This window comes from Dasypus novemcinctus, chromosome 19 (assembly GCF_030445035.2).
Source record: "Dasypus novemcinctus isolate mDasNov1 chromosome 19, mDasNov1.1.hap2, whole genome shotgun sequence".
NCBI lineage: Eukaryota > Metazoa > Chordata > Mammalia > Cingulata > Dasypodidae > Dasypus > Dasypus novemcinctus.
The window spans coordinates 79,907,464-79,922,401 of record NC_080691.1 but is presented as its reverse complement, the minus strand read 5'-3'; the positions used below and the strand labels follow the sequence as shown (position 1 = coordinate 79,922,401).

The window sequence follows — 14,938 nt, the reverse complement described above, 5'->3', positions numbered from 1 at the left end:
TCAGTTCTTGTTCTCAACCCACATTTTATCTCCTAGTAACCTACAGATGAGAGTTTATCTCCATGAGTTTACTCATCACATTTGGTTCATATTAGTGAGACCATACAATATTTGTCCTATTGTGTCTGGCTTATTTCACTCAACAGAATGTCCTCGAGGTTCGTCCTTATTTTTTTTTTTTTTTTTAAGATTTATTTATTTATTTAATTTCCCCCCCTCCCCTGGTTGTCTGTTCTTGGTGTCTATTTGTTGCGTCTTGTTTCTTTGTCTGCTTTTTTTTGTTTCTTTGTCCGCTTCTGTTGTCCTCAGCGGCACAGGAAGTGTGGGCGGCGCCATTCCTGGGCAGGCTGCACTTTCTTTTCACGCTGGGCGGCTTTCCTCACGGGCGCACTCCTTGCGCGTGGGGCTCCCCCACGCGGGGGACACCCTTGCGTGGCACGGCACTCCTTGCGCGCATCAGCGCTGCGCATGGCCAGCTCCACACGGGTCGAGGAGGCCCGGGGTTTGAACTGCGGACTTCCCATATGGTAGACGGACGCCCTAACCACTGGGCCAAAGTCCGTTTCCCAAGAGGTTCGTCCTTATTGTCATACACATCCTGTTTCTTCTCACAGCTGCACAGTATTCCATTGCATGTACACACCACACTATGTTTATCCGTTCATTGATTGCTGGACACTTGGGTTATTTCCAGATTTTAGCAATTGTGAGTAATACCGCCATGAACATCAGTGTGCAAATGTTAGTTTGCATCCCTGCTTTCGGTTTTCTGACTATATTCCTAGTAATGGGATCACACGGCCATTCTACATTCAGCTTCTTAAGGTACCGCCATACTGACTTCCACAGAAGTTGCACCATTCTACACTCCCACCAACAGTGAAGGAGTGTTCCTATTTCTCCAATTCCTCTCCAGCACTTGCAGTTTTCTGTTTTTCTAATAATGGCCATTCTATAATCTGTGAAATGGTATCTCATTGTAGTTTTGATCTGCTTTTCCCCTAATAGCCAGTGATACTGAACAGTTTTCCATATGCTTTTTGGCCACTTGTATTTCCTCTCTGGAAAAATGTCTATTCAAGTGTTTTGTCCATTTTTTAATTGGGATGCTTGTCTTTCTACTGTTATGTTGTACGATCTTTTCATATAACCTAGAAATTAAACTGTATCAGATATGTGGTTTCCAAATATTTTCTTCCATTGAGTAGGCTGCCTTTTTACTTTCTTGAGTCTTTTGAAGAACAAAAGTGTTTCATTTTGAGGAGGTCCCATTTATCTTATTTTTTTTTTTTCATCGCTCATGCTTTGGTTATCAAGGTTAAGAAACTACCACCTACCACAAGATCTTGAAAATGCTTCTCTACGTTTTCTTCCAGTTTCATGGTTGCAGTTTTTACAATTAGGTCTTTGATCCACTCTGAGTTAATTCTGTATAAGGTGTGAGAAAGGGGTCCTCTTTCTTTCTTTTGGATATCCAGTTCCACCAGTGCCACTGGTTGAATACATTGTTCTGGCCCAGTGGGCTTAACAAACAGTCTTTTCTGTGAAGCGGACTTGGCCCAGTGGATAGGGCGACCGCCGACCACATGGGAGGTCCGCGGTTCAAACCCCGGGCCTCCTTGACCCACATGGAGCTGGCCCACTCACGGTGCTGATGAGCACAAGCAGTGCCCTGCCATGCAGGGGTGTCCCCTGCGTAAGGGAGTCCCACACGCAAGGAGTGCTCCCTGTAAGGAGAGCCGCCCAGTGCAAAAGAAAGTACAGCCTGCCCCGGAGTGGCAATGCACACACTGAGAGCTGATGCAGCAAGATGATGCAACAAAAAGAGACACAGATTCCCGTTTCACTGACAACAACAGAAGCGGACAAAGAAGAACATGCAGCAAATGGACACAGCAGACAGACAACTGGGGGAGAGAAATTAAAAATAATAATAGTAATAATAAAAAAAACAAAACAAAAAACAGCCTTTTCAAAAATCACTTGACCCTAAATGTGAGGGCCTATTTCTGAGTTCTCAATTTGGTCCATTGGTCAGTATGTTCATCTTTATGCCAGCACTTGATGATTTTACCACTGTAAATAAGTAATAAGACTTAAAGTCAGGACATGAGTCCTCCAAAATAATTTTTCTTTTTAAAGACATTTTTGGCCATTCAGGGCCCCCTTACGCTTCCAAATAAATTTGATAATTGGCTTTTCCATTTCTGTAAAAAAGGCTGTTAGAATCTTTATTGGGATTGTGTTGAATCTGTAAATCAGTTTAGGTAGAATTGACACACTAACAATATTTAGTCTTCCAATCCATAAATACAGAATGTCCTTCCATTTATTGATATCTTCTTTGATTTCTTTCAACAGTGTTTTGTAGTTTTTTAAATACAGGTCCTTTATGTCCTTGGTTAAGTTTATGTCTAAATATTTAGTCACTATTGTAATGGAATTTGTTTTCTGACTTCCTCCTCGGATTGCTCATCAGTAGTGTAGAGAAACACTTCTGATTTCTATGTGTTAATCTTGCATCCCGCCACTCTGCTGAAGCAGTCTATTAGTTATAGGAGCTTTGCTGTGGATTTTTCAGGATTTGCAGGCATTGGATATCATCAGCACATAGCAAAAGTTTTAATTCTTCCTTTCTTATTTGGGTGCCTTTTATTTCTTTTCTCGTCTAATTTCTCTGGCTAGAATCTCTAGCGCCATACTGAACAAAAGTGTTGACAGGGGGCATTCATTTCTTGTTCCCCAGTCACAGCAGGAAAGTGTTCAGGCTTTCCCTGCTGAGTAATAACGCTAGCTATGGGTTTTTCATATATGCACTTTACCATTTTGAGAAAGTTTCCTTCTATCCTATCTTTCAGCGTTTTTATCAAGAATTATGCTGTATATTGTCAAATGTCTTTTCTGAGTCAATTGATGACCACGTGATTTTTTTCTATTTATTAATGTGATGTATTACACTAAATGATTTTCTTGTGTTGAACCACCCTTGCATACCTGCGAGAAAGTCCGCTTGATTGTGGTGTGTAATTCTTTGAATGTGCTTTTGGATTCGATTTTCAAGTATTTTGTTGAGGATTTTTGCATCTGTATTCTTTAGAGAAATAGGTCTGTAATTTTCTTTTTACACAGTGTCTTTAACTGCCTTTGGTATTAGGGTGATGTTGGCTTCATAGAATGAGTTTAGGAGCATTCCTTCCTGTTCAATTTTTTTGGAAAAGCTTGAGCAAGACTGGTATTGGGTTACTTTTTAATGATCGGTTGAATTCACCTGTGAAGCATTCTGGTCCTGGGCTTTTCATTTTGGGGAAGTTTTTGATGATCTTTCCATCGCTTTACTTGTGATTGGTTTGTTGAGGTTTTCTGTTTCTTCTAGGGTCACAGTGTAGATTGTTTATGTGTTTCCAGGAATTTTTCAATTTCTTCTACATTGTCTAGTTTGTTGGCATACACTTGCTTGTGATCTCTCTTATTTCTGTGGGGTCAGTGGTGATGTCCCCCCTCTCATTTCTGATTTTATTTGCATCTTCTCTCTCTTTTTTTTTTGGTTAAGTCTAGCTAAAGTCTGTCAATTTTGTTGATCTTCTTAAAGAACCAAATTTTCATTTGTTGATTCTTATTTTTCTGTTTTGCTTTGTTTCTTTTTGCTCTCAGTTTCATTTATTTATGCTCTGATCTTCATCATTTCTTTCCTTCAGCTTGGTTTGGGTTTAGTTTGCCATTCCCTTTCTAGTTCCACCAGGTGTGCAGTTAGGTCTTCAATTTTAGCTCTTTCTTCTTTTTTAATGTAGGCACTGAGGGCTATAAACTTCCCTCTTGGCACTGCACATGCTGTCTGTATCTCACACGTTTTCATCTGTTGTGTTCTCGTTTTCATTTGTCTCAAGATATTTACTGATTTCTCTTGCAATTTCTTCTTTGACCCACTGAGCATTTATTTAAGAGTATTGTTTAATCTCCCTATATTTGTGAAATTTCCCTTTTTCCATAGATTACTGATTTCCAGCTTCATTCCATTATGATCAGAGAAACTGCTTTGTATAATTTCAATCTTTTTAAATTTATTGAGACCTGTTTTGTAACACAACATGTAGTCTATTCTGGAGAAGGATCTCTGAGCACTTGAGAAGAATGTATATCCTGCTGTTCTGGGGAATAATGTTCTATAAATGTTTGTTAGGTCTAGCTCATTTAACATATTATCCAAGCTCTGTTTCCTTATTTTTCCTCTGTCCAGATGTTCTATTCAATGCTGACAGTGGGATACTGAAGTCTCCAACTATTATCGTAGAGACACCTATTTCTCCCCTCAGTTTTGCCAGTGTGTGCCACATGTATCTTGGGGCGCCCAGGAAAAATGCACATTATAGTTTTTTCTTCTTGGCAAATTGCCCCTTTTATTAGTATATAATGACCTTCTTCATCTCTTATACCAGTTGTGCATTTAAAATCTATTTTGTCTGATATAAATACCACTACTCCAGATCTTTTTTGGTTACTACTTGCATGGAATATCTTTTCCACCCTTTCACTTTCAACCTGTTTGTGTCCTTATATCTAAGGTGAGTCTCTTAGAGACAACATATAGATGGCTCATATTTATTTTTATCCATTCTGTCAGTCAGTATCTTTTGACTTGTATCTTTTGACTGAGGGTTTCAATCCACTAACATTCAGTGTTATTACAGTAAAGGCATTACTCTGTCCATTTTATACTTTGGCTTTCCACTGTATTATCTTACTATTGCTCGTCTTTTTACCATTTAAGTTACCCTTTACTAATAACCTTCACTTCTACACTCTTCTCCAAATCTCTCATCCTTGTCTTTTCCTTTCAGGCTTCAGCACGCCTTTTAGTATCCCTTATAAATCTGGTCTTTTGGTAACATACTCTCTCAGTTTCTGTTTGTCTGCGAAAACTTTAAACTCATCCTCATTACTGGAGGACAGGTTTGCTGGATAAAGAATTCTTGGCTAACAGTTTTTCAGTACCTTACCTTAAATACATCAGACCATTTCCTTCTCACCTCCATGGTTTATGACGCGAGATAGGCAGACACTTAGCCTTACTGCGCTCTCCTTGTATGTGACGTGTTGCTTTCCTCTTGTTGATTTCAGAATGCCCTCTTTATCTCTAGCATTTGTCATTCTGAATGGTAGTTGTCCCAGAGAAGGTCTATTTGGATTTATTCTGTTTGGGGTGCACTGCCCTTCTTGGATATTGATAGCTATGTTTTTCATAGAGGTTGGGAAATTTTCGGTCATTATTTCTCAAATATTCTTTCTTTCCCTTTTCCATTCTCTTCTCCTTCTGGGACAACTATAATACATGTTTGTGTGTTTCATGTTGCCATTGAATTCTTTGAGGCCCTGCTCAATTTTTCCATTCTTTCTTCTGTCTGTTCTGTCTTTTCAAGTTCAGTTCTCTGTCTTTTCAAGTTCAGATGTTCTGTCCTTGATTTCATTTATTCATTCCTCTATTTCAAATCTGCTGTCATATATGTCTAACATATTTTTTAAATTATTTTTTCTTTATTTTTTTAATATTACATTTAAAAAATACGAGGTCCCCATATACCCCCACCCCCTCACCCCACTCCTCCCCCCATAGCAACAATCTCCTCCATCATCATGAGACATTCATTGCACTTGGTGAATACATCTCTGAGCACCGCTGCACCTCATGGCCAATGGTCCACACCATAGCCCACACTCTCCCACAGTACAGCCAGTGGGCCATGGCAGGACATACAATGTCCAGTAACTGTCCCTGCAGCACCACCCAGGACAACTCCAAGTCCCGAAAACACCCCCTATCTAACATATTTTTAAATCTCACCTGTTTTGCCTTTTATTCCCGTAAGCTGTTATTTTCCTTTGCAGGCTTTCAAATTGTGTTTTATGTTCACCTAGAGTCTTTGTACTATCTTTTATGCCTTCAGTCATATTTTTCTTCAACTCCTTGAACTGATTTAAAAGATTGTGATTATCACTGATTTGCTGTCTTAAATTCTGTGTCTTGGGGAGCACATGTAGCTTAGTGGTTGAGCACCTGCTTCCCATGTATGAGGTCCTGGGTTCAATCCCCAGTACCTCCTTAAAAAAAAAATCTGTGTCTTGTCAGCATTTGGGTTTCTTCCTTTAGTTGAGCCATCTTTTCCTGTTTCTTAGCGTGGCTTGTAATTTTTCGCTTATGTCTGGGCATCTGATTATGCTGGTCAATTTACTTTGACAATCAAGTTTTTTCTTTTGCCTAGTGGTTTTGTTTCATGGCTCTCCTTTGATTTTTGGTTCAACTTATTCTAAGTCTTCAAAATAGGGCCAAGGACCCACTAATAGAGTACAGATCTGATCTAAGGAGTTTGGGACTTGGTAGACTCCAAAAAGTGGTTTTTCTTCCTGCAGTTTTCTGACCTGCCAGCAGACTGCGCTCTTCAGCAGATCTTTCCATGGAGGTTTGTCTTTCAGCCTCCACTTGCCTGTGATTCTGGTCTGGCCAGGCAGAGAATCAAAGCAGGCTCTCCTGGTCATACTCACTGAGGAGAAACCATCCTTCACCCTCAGCTGCACACTCTCTCTTCCCAAGGGTAAGAAGCCTGTTCCCCCTCAGTCAGCCGCAATGAGCCACGGGTTTTACCCTGGCTGTTTGCCTTGAGGGTGGGGGACGAGGGCTGTTCCTGGCTGCAGGGGCAACTCATGGTTTTCATTTTGGCTTCTTCGTCTCTCTGTCCCTCACCATCCCAGATGAGGTGCAGCATTTTCCTGTTCTGCAGAACTTCAAAGCAGGTCCTCTGGAGAGCTTTTGCCCTTTCCCAGTTGTTTTTGTAGGAGAGTTGAGCCCTGCCTACCTACTTTGATGCCATCATCCAGGTTTCAGTTTTTTATGATGCACTTACATTATTTTTGTGATCAAAGCACCCCACCCACACACCCAATTTTTCCCTTGGAGGAAAGGAGGAATTTAAGTATGAAAGCACACCCTGCCAAAAGGTCAAAGAAAATTAACTCTCGCTTAAAGTTTTAGTGTCAAAAAACACACAAAACACTCCTTCACTCCAAAGACAATGTGATAATCAGGGTCAATCGAATGAACTAAAAAAAAAAAACAACAAAAACCTCACACTTCACTCAGGAAAAGGTCTCAAGTCTGAGGAAGTGCCTTTTCTGCCCCGTTCCTGGGTTCACCCCATGCGCTGGAGAGGCCAAGACACATTTTCTTCATCCTGGAGGCTCCACTCCTCTGCGCCTCTTTTTTTTTTTTTAAGATTTCTTTCTTTCTTTCTTTCTCTCCCCTTCCCACCCACCCCAGTTGTCTGTTCTCTGCGTCTATTTGCTGCGTCTTCTTTGTCCACTTCTGTTGTTGTCAGCGGCACAGGAATCTGTGTCTCTTTTCGTTACATCATCTTGCTGTGTCAGCTCTCCGTGTGGACGGTGCCATTCCTGGGCAGGCTGCACTTTCTTTTGCACTGGGCGGCTGTCCTTACGGGGCGCACTCCTTGCGCTTGGGGCTCCCCTATGCGGGGGACACCCCTGCGTGGCAGGACACTCCTTGCACGCATCAGCACTGCGCGTGGGCAAGCTCCACATGGGTCAAGGAGGCCTAGGGTCTGAACCGCAGACCTCCCATGTGGTAGACAGTCGCCCTAACCACTGGGCCAAGTCCGCCGCCTCCTCTGCGCCTCTTAAGCCTCAGAGGTGCCTCTCTCCATAGACCTTCCTTTCCCAGAATCATGGGGAAAGAGCGGCCACCACCTCAACAGCAGCAAACACTTAGGAACGGGATCATGAGTGCTGGGGACTGGGCCATGGGCACCACCAGCTGGCTCGCTCTCAATCTTCTCAGAGCCCCGAGAAGGACACATGATCAGCAACCCCATCTTATGGCCCAGAGAAGCCCCCACCTGCAGCCACACAGCGGTCATTAGGGTGCAGGCTCCAGAGTGCACCCTCGGCCGTGCTCTCCCTCCTTACCCACTCTGAGTCACCCCCCACTGCTCACTGCCTCACCTACAGCTGATAAGGTTGCAATGAAAAACCAAATGCAGGGAAGCGGATGTGGCTCAAGGAGTTGGGTGCCTGCGTACCACACGGGAGGTCCAAGGTTCAGTTCCTGGTGCCTCCTAAAGATGATGAGCAGACACAGAGCAGACAGTGAGTGCAAACAATGGTGCTGGGGGGAGAGCAATAAATAAATCTTTAAAAGAATATCTAGGGAGCAGCTGTGGCTCAGTGGTTGAGTGCCGGCTTCCTATGTACAAGGTCCTGTGTTTGATTCCCCAGTACCTCCTGAAATATAAATAAAGATAAAAACCAAACATGACTCTAGCCTACCCCAGGGTACAAAAATCAACAGTGAACCCATCAATTTTTAAAAAAATATTTTTCTTCACATACATTTTTTAAAAGATTTATTTTTTTAGACGGTTTACTTATTTTTTATTTATTTCTCCCCCCCCCCCCAGTTGTCTGCTCTCTGTGTCCATTCGCTGTGTGTTCTTCTCTGTCCACTTGTGTTCTTGTTGGTGGCACCGGGAATCTGTGTCTTTTTTTGCTGTGTCATCTTGCTGCGTCAGCTCTCTGTGTATGCGGCACCACTCCTGGGCAGGCTGCACTCTTTTCACATGTGGTGGCTCTCCTTTCTGGGCGCACTCCTTGCACACGGGGCTCCCCTATGCGGGGGACACCCCTGCATGGCATGGCACTCCTTGCGCGTGGCAGCTCCACACGGGTCAAGAGGCCCTGGGTTTGAACCCTGGACCCCTATGTGGTAGGTGGACGCTCTATCAGTTGAACCAAATCCTCTTCCCATAGATTTATTTTTTGTTTATTCCCGCCCCCTTGTGGCTTGCTTGCTGTATGCTCTGTGTCCTTTGCTGCATGTTCTTCTGTGTCTGCTTGTTTCACTCTGTTGCATCATCTTGCTGTGTGCTAGCTCTCCGAGGGCGTGGGCCGTCAGCTCTCTGCGGCCGTGGGCCAGGCTGCCTTCATAAGGAGGCCCTGGGACGCAAACCCAGCCTCCCATATAGCAGATGGGAGCCCAGTGGATTGAGCCACAGCCGCTTCTCTGAAACCATCAATTTTGACCCTGCTCCCAGTGGTGTTCCATACCTACTGAGGCCGTTTTACAATCAACCAGTATTCACTTTCCACAACAGTTAGATCTTTACAAAACTTTTAAATAGGGACTCAGAGAAAAATCGCAGAACATAATACAAAACACTACCAATGCTATATCTGTTTTTCAGACACTTTTCTATGTAATGATCCCGTTCCAGTAGCATTGTGAGTGCAAACATCAAGTGTATATGGGATTGTAGTTACAATACAGACAAATTATGTGTATGATATAATGTATTTGCTGAAGCTCAAGAAAAGTGAAAGCCAGAATTCACAAACGACGTCGTCCAGGTCACGCCAGTCTTGGGTGTGCACCCTGCAGGTGTGCCACGGGGGCGCAGGCTCCCACTCCAGCTCCACTGCCGATGGCGTGAGCGGGCCCCGTGACTAGCCTCCAGGAGCTGCTGCGCCCCTACACTGGGGAAAGGACCTTCCCCCAGGCTTGTCCTGGCCCCCCAGCCTGCTTCACTCCAGGGTGGTCTCGCCTCCTGGGCTCTCGCCTGGGGGACCCTTTAACACTACAGCAAAGCGACCACCAGGAACAGAGGGTCTCCAGGGAACAGGGATGCAGCAAGCCCTTGTCCGGAGAGAGAGGCACGAGATTCTGGAAACAAGCTCATGCTGAACTCCAGCCAAACAGCCTCTATAAGAAGGAACCACACAGATGAGCAGACCCTTCGGAAGGGAATTTTCTTTCTTAACAGGAAAACTGACCATCCACCAACAGGATTCAAACAGAAACACGTGCTCAAAATCTGAGAACCTAAGACCCCCTCAGAGGGAGAATACTTCCATATTCACATTCCATCTCAACAAATCGGCCTTAAACAAAAGACCCTATGCTAAAGCCAGATGCTGCTGTAGTGTGTGGGTGCTACGGGGTGGGAACCCTCACCCGCATGCCCTTGGGAGGGAGAGACACTCGGGGGGCAGCACCTCAGTCCTCTCAAAGGCAGCAGCAGCTCAGGAGGACGCAGGCACTGCGCTGCCCGTGAGAGTACGCACACCCCACTCACCACAAAAGGAAAGCCCCAGGGATCCGGAAAGAGCACGGGGATTCGGGACACCTCAGACAGGGCACTGGGCCTTCTCAAGGCGGTGGGGGTGCCAGGCCCTATGGCAAGGGCCGCCCGCTCCCCCTCCCTGGCAGGGGCAGGCCACGGGGATGGGACCTCAGGGCCTCAGTACAGGACACCCCGACGCAGGGCTCGGGTGAGGGCTGGGAGAGCGCAGAAGGCAGAAGGGGTGGCCTCGCCTGCGGGTTGACACAATGGCAGCTGCCACAGGTGTCACCTACTCCCTGCGCGTGACTGTGATGCCTGCCTGCAGCCGGCCCAGGGTCCCCACCAGAGAACGAGAACCAGGCTGACCAACCGGCTCCAAACACGCAGCCAACCTCAGGGAGGCCCCCCAAATCCACGGGGAAGCCCCGAACACCCACGGCGAGGCCCTGAAAATCCACGGAGAGGCCGTGAAAATCCATGCGGAGGCCCCGAAAACCCACGGGGAGGCCCAGCCCCTGCTGAGAGGCCTGTGTTCAAGGAGAGGAGCACGACGTTCCCTCCAGGCCACCCCGGGCAAGCAGCCTGCGCGCGACATCTACAAACACGGTGGCAGTTCAAGCCCGATGCACACAGTGTGGCTCTCACACAGACCCAAAGAAGGGCAAGCGACGAGGTGGAGAAGCTGCATCTTCTCCCCGTGACACCTGTCCCACCCGCTGCGAGGTGAACCTCCTCGCGCTGTTCAAACTAGATGCCAGAGGGAATCTGCCAGGCCAGGGCTCCGTCACGGCTGTGCCCACTGGGGCAGGGTCCCTGGGCCCCAGTGTCCTCAGCTGACGGGCAAAAGTCTCAAGGGATATGGGGACCTGACTGCAGCTTCCAGAAGAGAAATGGAAGAGACTTCTACATCCTCAACCACAACTGCAAATAAAGTAGTCCTTGCAGGCGCCCAGGAGGACAGAGGAGAGAAGACTTGGGGCTCAGCCGGCAGGTGTGCTGGGGTGGGACAGAGGCAGCGAGAACCGGGGAGCACAGGGCTACTGCCCTCCTCCTCCAGAAGGCGAGCCCGGCCCGGTGGTCCCCGAGCCCCCTCTAGCTCTACAATCACCGTGCCTCCTGCCTGGGCAGCGGGAACCCTGTGTGTGTAGCCTCCTGCCCAGCTCTGTGAAGTCAGGGGGGCTCCCGAGGCCCCAGGAGACCCAGGAAAGGCCCTGCTAAAGCAGGAATGAGAAGCACCTCCACCTTGCAAAGAAGAGGTGCCGCCCAGGGCTCTTAAAGCTTTCAGCAGAGAAGCCTCAGGCCAGCAAGGACCCGACACCACAACCACCCGCCTTGGGCAAGCTGGAGCTCCTGGCAGACTCCTGAGGGCAGTGGGAAGTCCAAGGGGCCCAGCCAGCACCCCAGAAAGCTGCAGGTACAGCCCCAGGCAGCCTCCCTGCAGGGAAGCCCTCAGCAAACACGCGACAAAAGGACCCACACCTAAGCCAACCCAGAAACGGTTTAACTGACACAGGACCCCAGCACCACCGCCTGCCCCGGGCACGTGCCAACCACTCTGGCCAGCTGAGCGCGTCAACGGACTCCGGCTCCTCCACCCCCCCATAGCTACTCCCACCCTTCCCTTTGCAGTGAGACTGGGACAGGCTGCGGACCTGCCCCGGGGCTCACCCCAGCGGGCACAAGTGCCAGGACCACCCCGTGCCAGGACAGCCGAGCACCAGCACAACTCGGGCAGGCCAACCAGGCGCCCGAGCCCCCGTCCTGCTCTCCAGACCCCCAGAGCAGCAGGGCACCTTCCTGGCCTTGAGCGCCCAGCCGGGGCGCCACCTGTTTCCGGGGTGCTGCCTGCTTCCGGGGCCCAGCCCCTGAGGGGCCCAGCAGGAGGACTTCTCCCTGGAGCACAGCCCCAGCCCACTCAAGAGGCCCCAAAGCGCTGCTCAGAGCTCTCCTCAATAGCACGGTCGCCCCAACCCTCAGGCCTCAGCTCCGCAGGAGCCCCAGCCTGACGCGGGTTTGTGCAAGATGGACTCCCAGAGCCCAGCCCGTGCGGCGTCTCGCGCCCCCTGGCGGGGCGATGCCCCCGAACACAGCTCCCGGCGGTCACTGCTACTGAGGGCTGGCGGGACAGGGCGGGCCCCACCACCGCCGCCCTGGCAGGGCCAGGTGCGGGTGCAGGCAGCCTGGACACAGGGGAGCCAAAGCGACTTGCACGCCAGGGAAGGGACCCGCACCACTGCCCCTGGGGGCGCCTGTGGGAGGAGCCGAGGCCGGGGCTTGGGGGAAGCGCTCTTGTTATGCTAATCACCGGGCTTAAATACACAGATGTATACGTACACTTTCAGTGTTCAGAACTTCGGAAAGGGGAAAACAGAATTAAAATCCCCCATAATCCCACCTCCCAGTTAACCTCTGCGACCATTTCTGACATCTTTGATGACTGCGGCTCCTTTTGTCTGTAATTAACATACCTAAGACTTGCTCCTTCCACTCATCGGGTCATAAACCCTTCCCCCAGCTCATCAGATACCCTGCCTGGACGGCGCACCACACAGGTATCTAACCCCCTCATCTGCGGCCGGATCTCCAGGCTAGCTGCACATTCCCACCCTCTCTATGCCCCTGTGGCTAAGCCTGGGGCTCCCCACGCAGGCCCACGCACCTCCTTCAGGCACAGGACGGGACACAGCCCGCCACTCTCGGGAAGAGCTGCACCCGCTCGCACGGTCTCCTCCCGTGACCAGAGTGCCCAGACCCCGGCCTCAGTCCGAGACAGGAAAACCAGCACTGCCTGCCCTTCCTCTGACTCCAGCATCCCCGCTCACTAGCCACCGCAGCGCTTCTTCTGCCGCTTACTGGCCAGTGGGCCCTGCCTGCTGGCACCATTTGGCCGAGTCTCGGCTAAGGCGTGGGGCTTGTCGCGGCTGCCAAGGGCTTACCTTGGTTTTGAAGTGCACCTCGATGGGCATGATGAAGCCAGCGTAGCCTGACTCCTCCACTTTGTAGGGGGGCTCCTTGCACACTAAAAAGAAAGGGAAAACGCATCGTCAGCTTGCGCCACCAGCAGCCTGGCATGTGCCCTTGCCCAGCCCCGGGGATCCAGCTCTCAGGAGGCTGAGCTCCCACGCAGGGGCAGGGTGGAGAGGAGAGGGAGCAGAGCGGGGTAAGGTGACCCTGCCCCCGCCCAGGTGGGCAGCGGGGGAGAGCGGGAAAGGGTGTCAGACCTCCGCAGGCCCCGAGAAGGCCAAGGCCAGAGGAGCACCGGGGCTGCCACAGGGCCATGAGCTCAACCGAGTCACGTCGCCAGCATGAGCCCGAGAACCGGGGGCCGCACGCACAGCATCCACCTGGCCCGGGAGCTCACGCAGGCGCGGGAAGGGACGCGAGCCTGGCTCTGCCAGGGCGAGAGCATGCGAAATGGAGAAGGCTGGCCTCCTCCTGGGTGCTGTTTCCGTGCCATCCAAAGCACACATCGGTGATGGAAGCAGATGATGGTGAAGGAAATTAACGCCATGGAAAGGTATCCTTGAAAAGTGACTCAAATGAGAAATGTCATGTTGTAGCTATGTTACCACAAGAGAAATTAAAAAAAGAAAACTTACAAGAGACAAAAATAGAACCTCATTAACCCCAGAGATTTAGAAAGTGAAAATTTAAAAGCCAGTGTAGTACAAGTAAAATAATTTCCCATCATCTCACCCTCCGGGATAAACTGTCAATGTTTTGACATGTTTGCTTTCATTATGCAAGTAACATGAAAATATCATTCCCATCTAGAAGAAAAGAAAACTGAAAATCAAGAGCCCCCTGGCTTCCACCCCTCTCCCCACAGGCAACTGCTAGTAAGAGATGGGAAAAAATTCTGCCAATTTTTGAAGACTTACTGGCAATTCACGCTAAAAAAGTTTATCAAACATAATGAAACATGATTTTTTAAACAAAACATCATTAAGATTTTTCTTTGAAAAAAAAAGTCATCTTCAGCTGTCATTTACCTTACGTCTTTCCAAACAAAGCCGGCAAGCCGGGCAGGCTCAGGGTGGGCAGGGCACCTCAGGGCCAGGGCCACTCGGGCCTGCACTCGCAGCGCCGCGGGCCGGGCTTGCAGCTCAGGCCCCAGCCCCAGGGCCCCCGCCCCACCTACCCTGCCACCCTCCCTGGAACCCCGCCTGCCCCTACCTCGCCCACAGGCCACCTCCCCACCATGCTCCAAGCTTCTGGAGAGCTGGCCCAGCACACAGCTGAGACGCACGGTTGGCTCGGCTGCACTGAGGTCCCCTAGGGGATGGGAGGGTCCCCGAGTCGCCAGGGGGCTCACTGTGGCTCGGCCCCCCGCAGGCTGGCACTGTGCGCACTCCCCCGGCGCCAGGCCTGCACGTGCTGCTGCAGTGCCCACAGCACAGGTGCAGCTACCACTCAAGCCCCTCCAGCCTCTAACAGCCTAAGTACCGGGCGACAGCAGAGGCCACGAGGACACCCCTGCGCCCAGCAGAGTCACCACCCTCAGCGTGCCGGTCAGCCCGCCGTAAGGCAGCACAGCCCGGCCTCCAGGCCACAGGGTGCTCGGCAGCAGGTTCTGTGGCCGGGATCAGCTGTCCCCGGCGACCTCAACCCCGAAACTCTATTCCTTCCAGTCTCCTTCCTGCTCCTCTTACACCTTCGCAGGGAAGCTGGACAGGAAGCACAGATGCCCACCCCAAGCAACTCCTCCTTCCAAATCTGCACCTCCCCCAGGTGCCACAGCTCAGGACCTACCACTCACCCAGGACCTCGGACTGTCTTGCCCCCAGCCCCGTCCCCCACACAGCTCACCTCCCACCAAC

At 49.7% G+C, this 14,938-nt stretch overlaps 1 protein-coding gene across 3 annotated transcripts in view; it reads right to left on the bottom strand.

The window, feature by feature from the left end:
- MLLT1 (MLLT1 super elongation complex subunit) overlaps nucleotides 1-14,938 on the bottom strand; it is a 72,654-nt gene that overhangs the window by 39,919 nt on the left and 17,797 nt on the right. For all 3 annotated transcript variants that reach the window (XM_058281997.1, XM_058281998.2, XM_058281999.1), the window contains exon 3: nucleotides 13,055-13,137. In XM_058281997.1, the coding sequence (XP_058137980.1) occupies nucleotides 13,055-13,137 (83 nt within the window). The remainder of the gene's footprint in view (nucleotides 1-13,054; nucleotides 13,138-14,938) is intronic.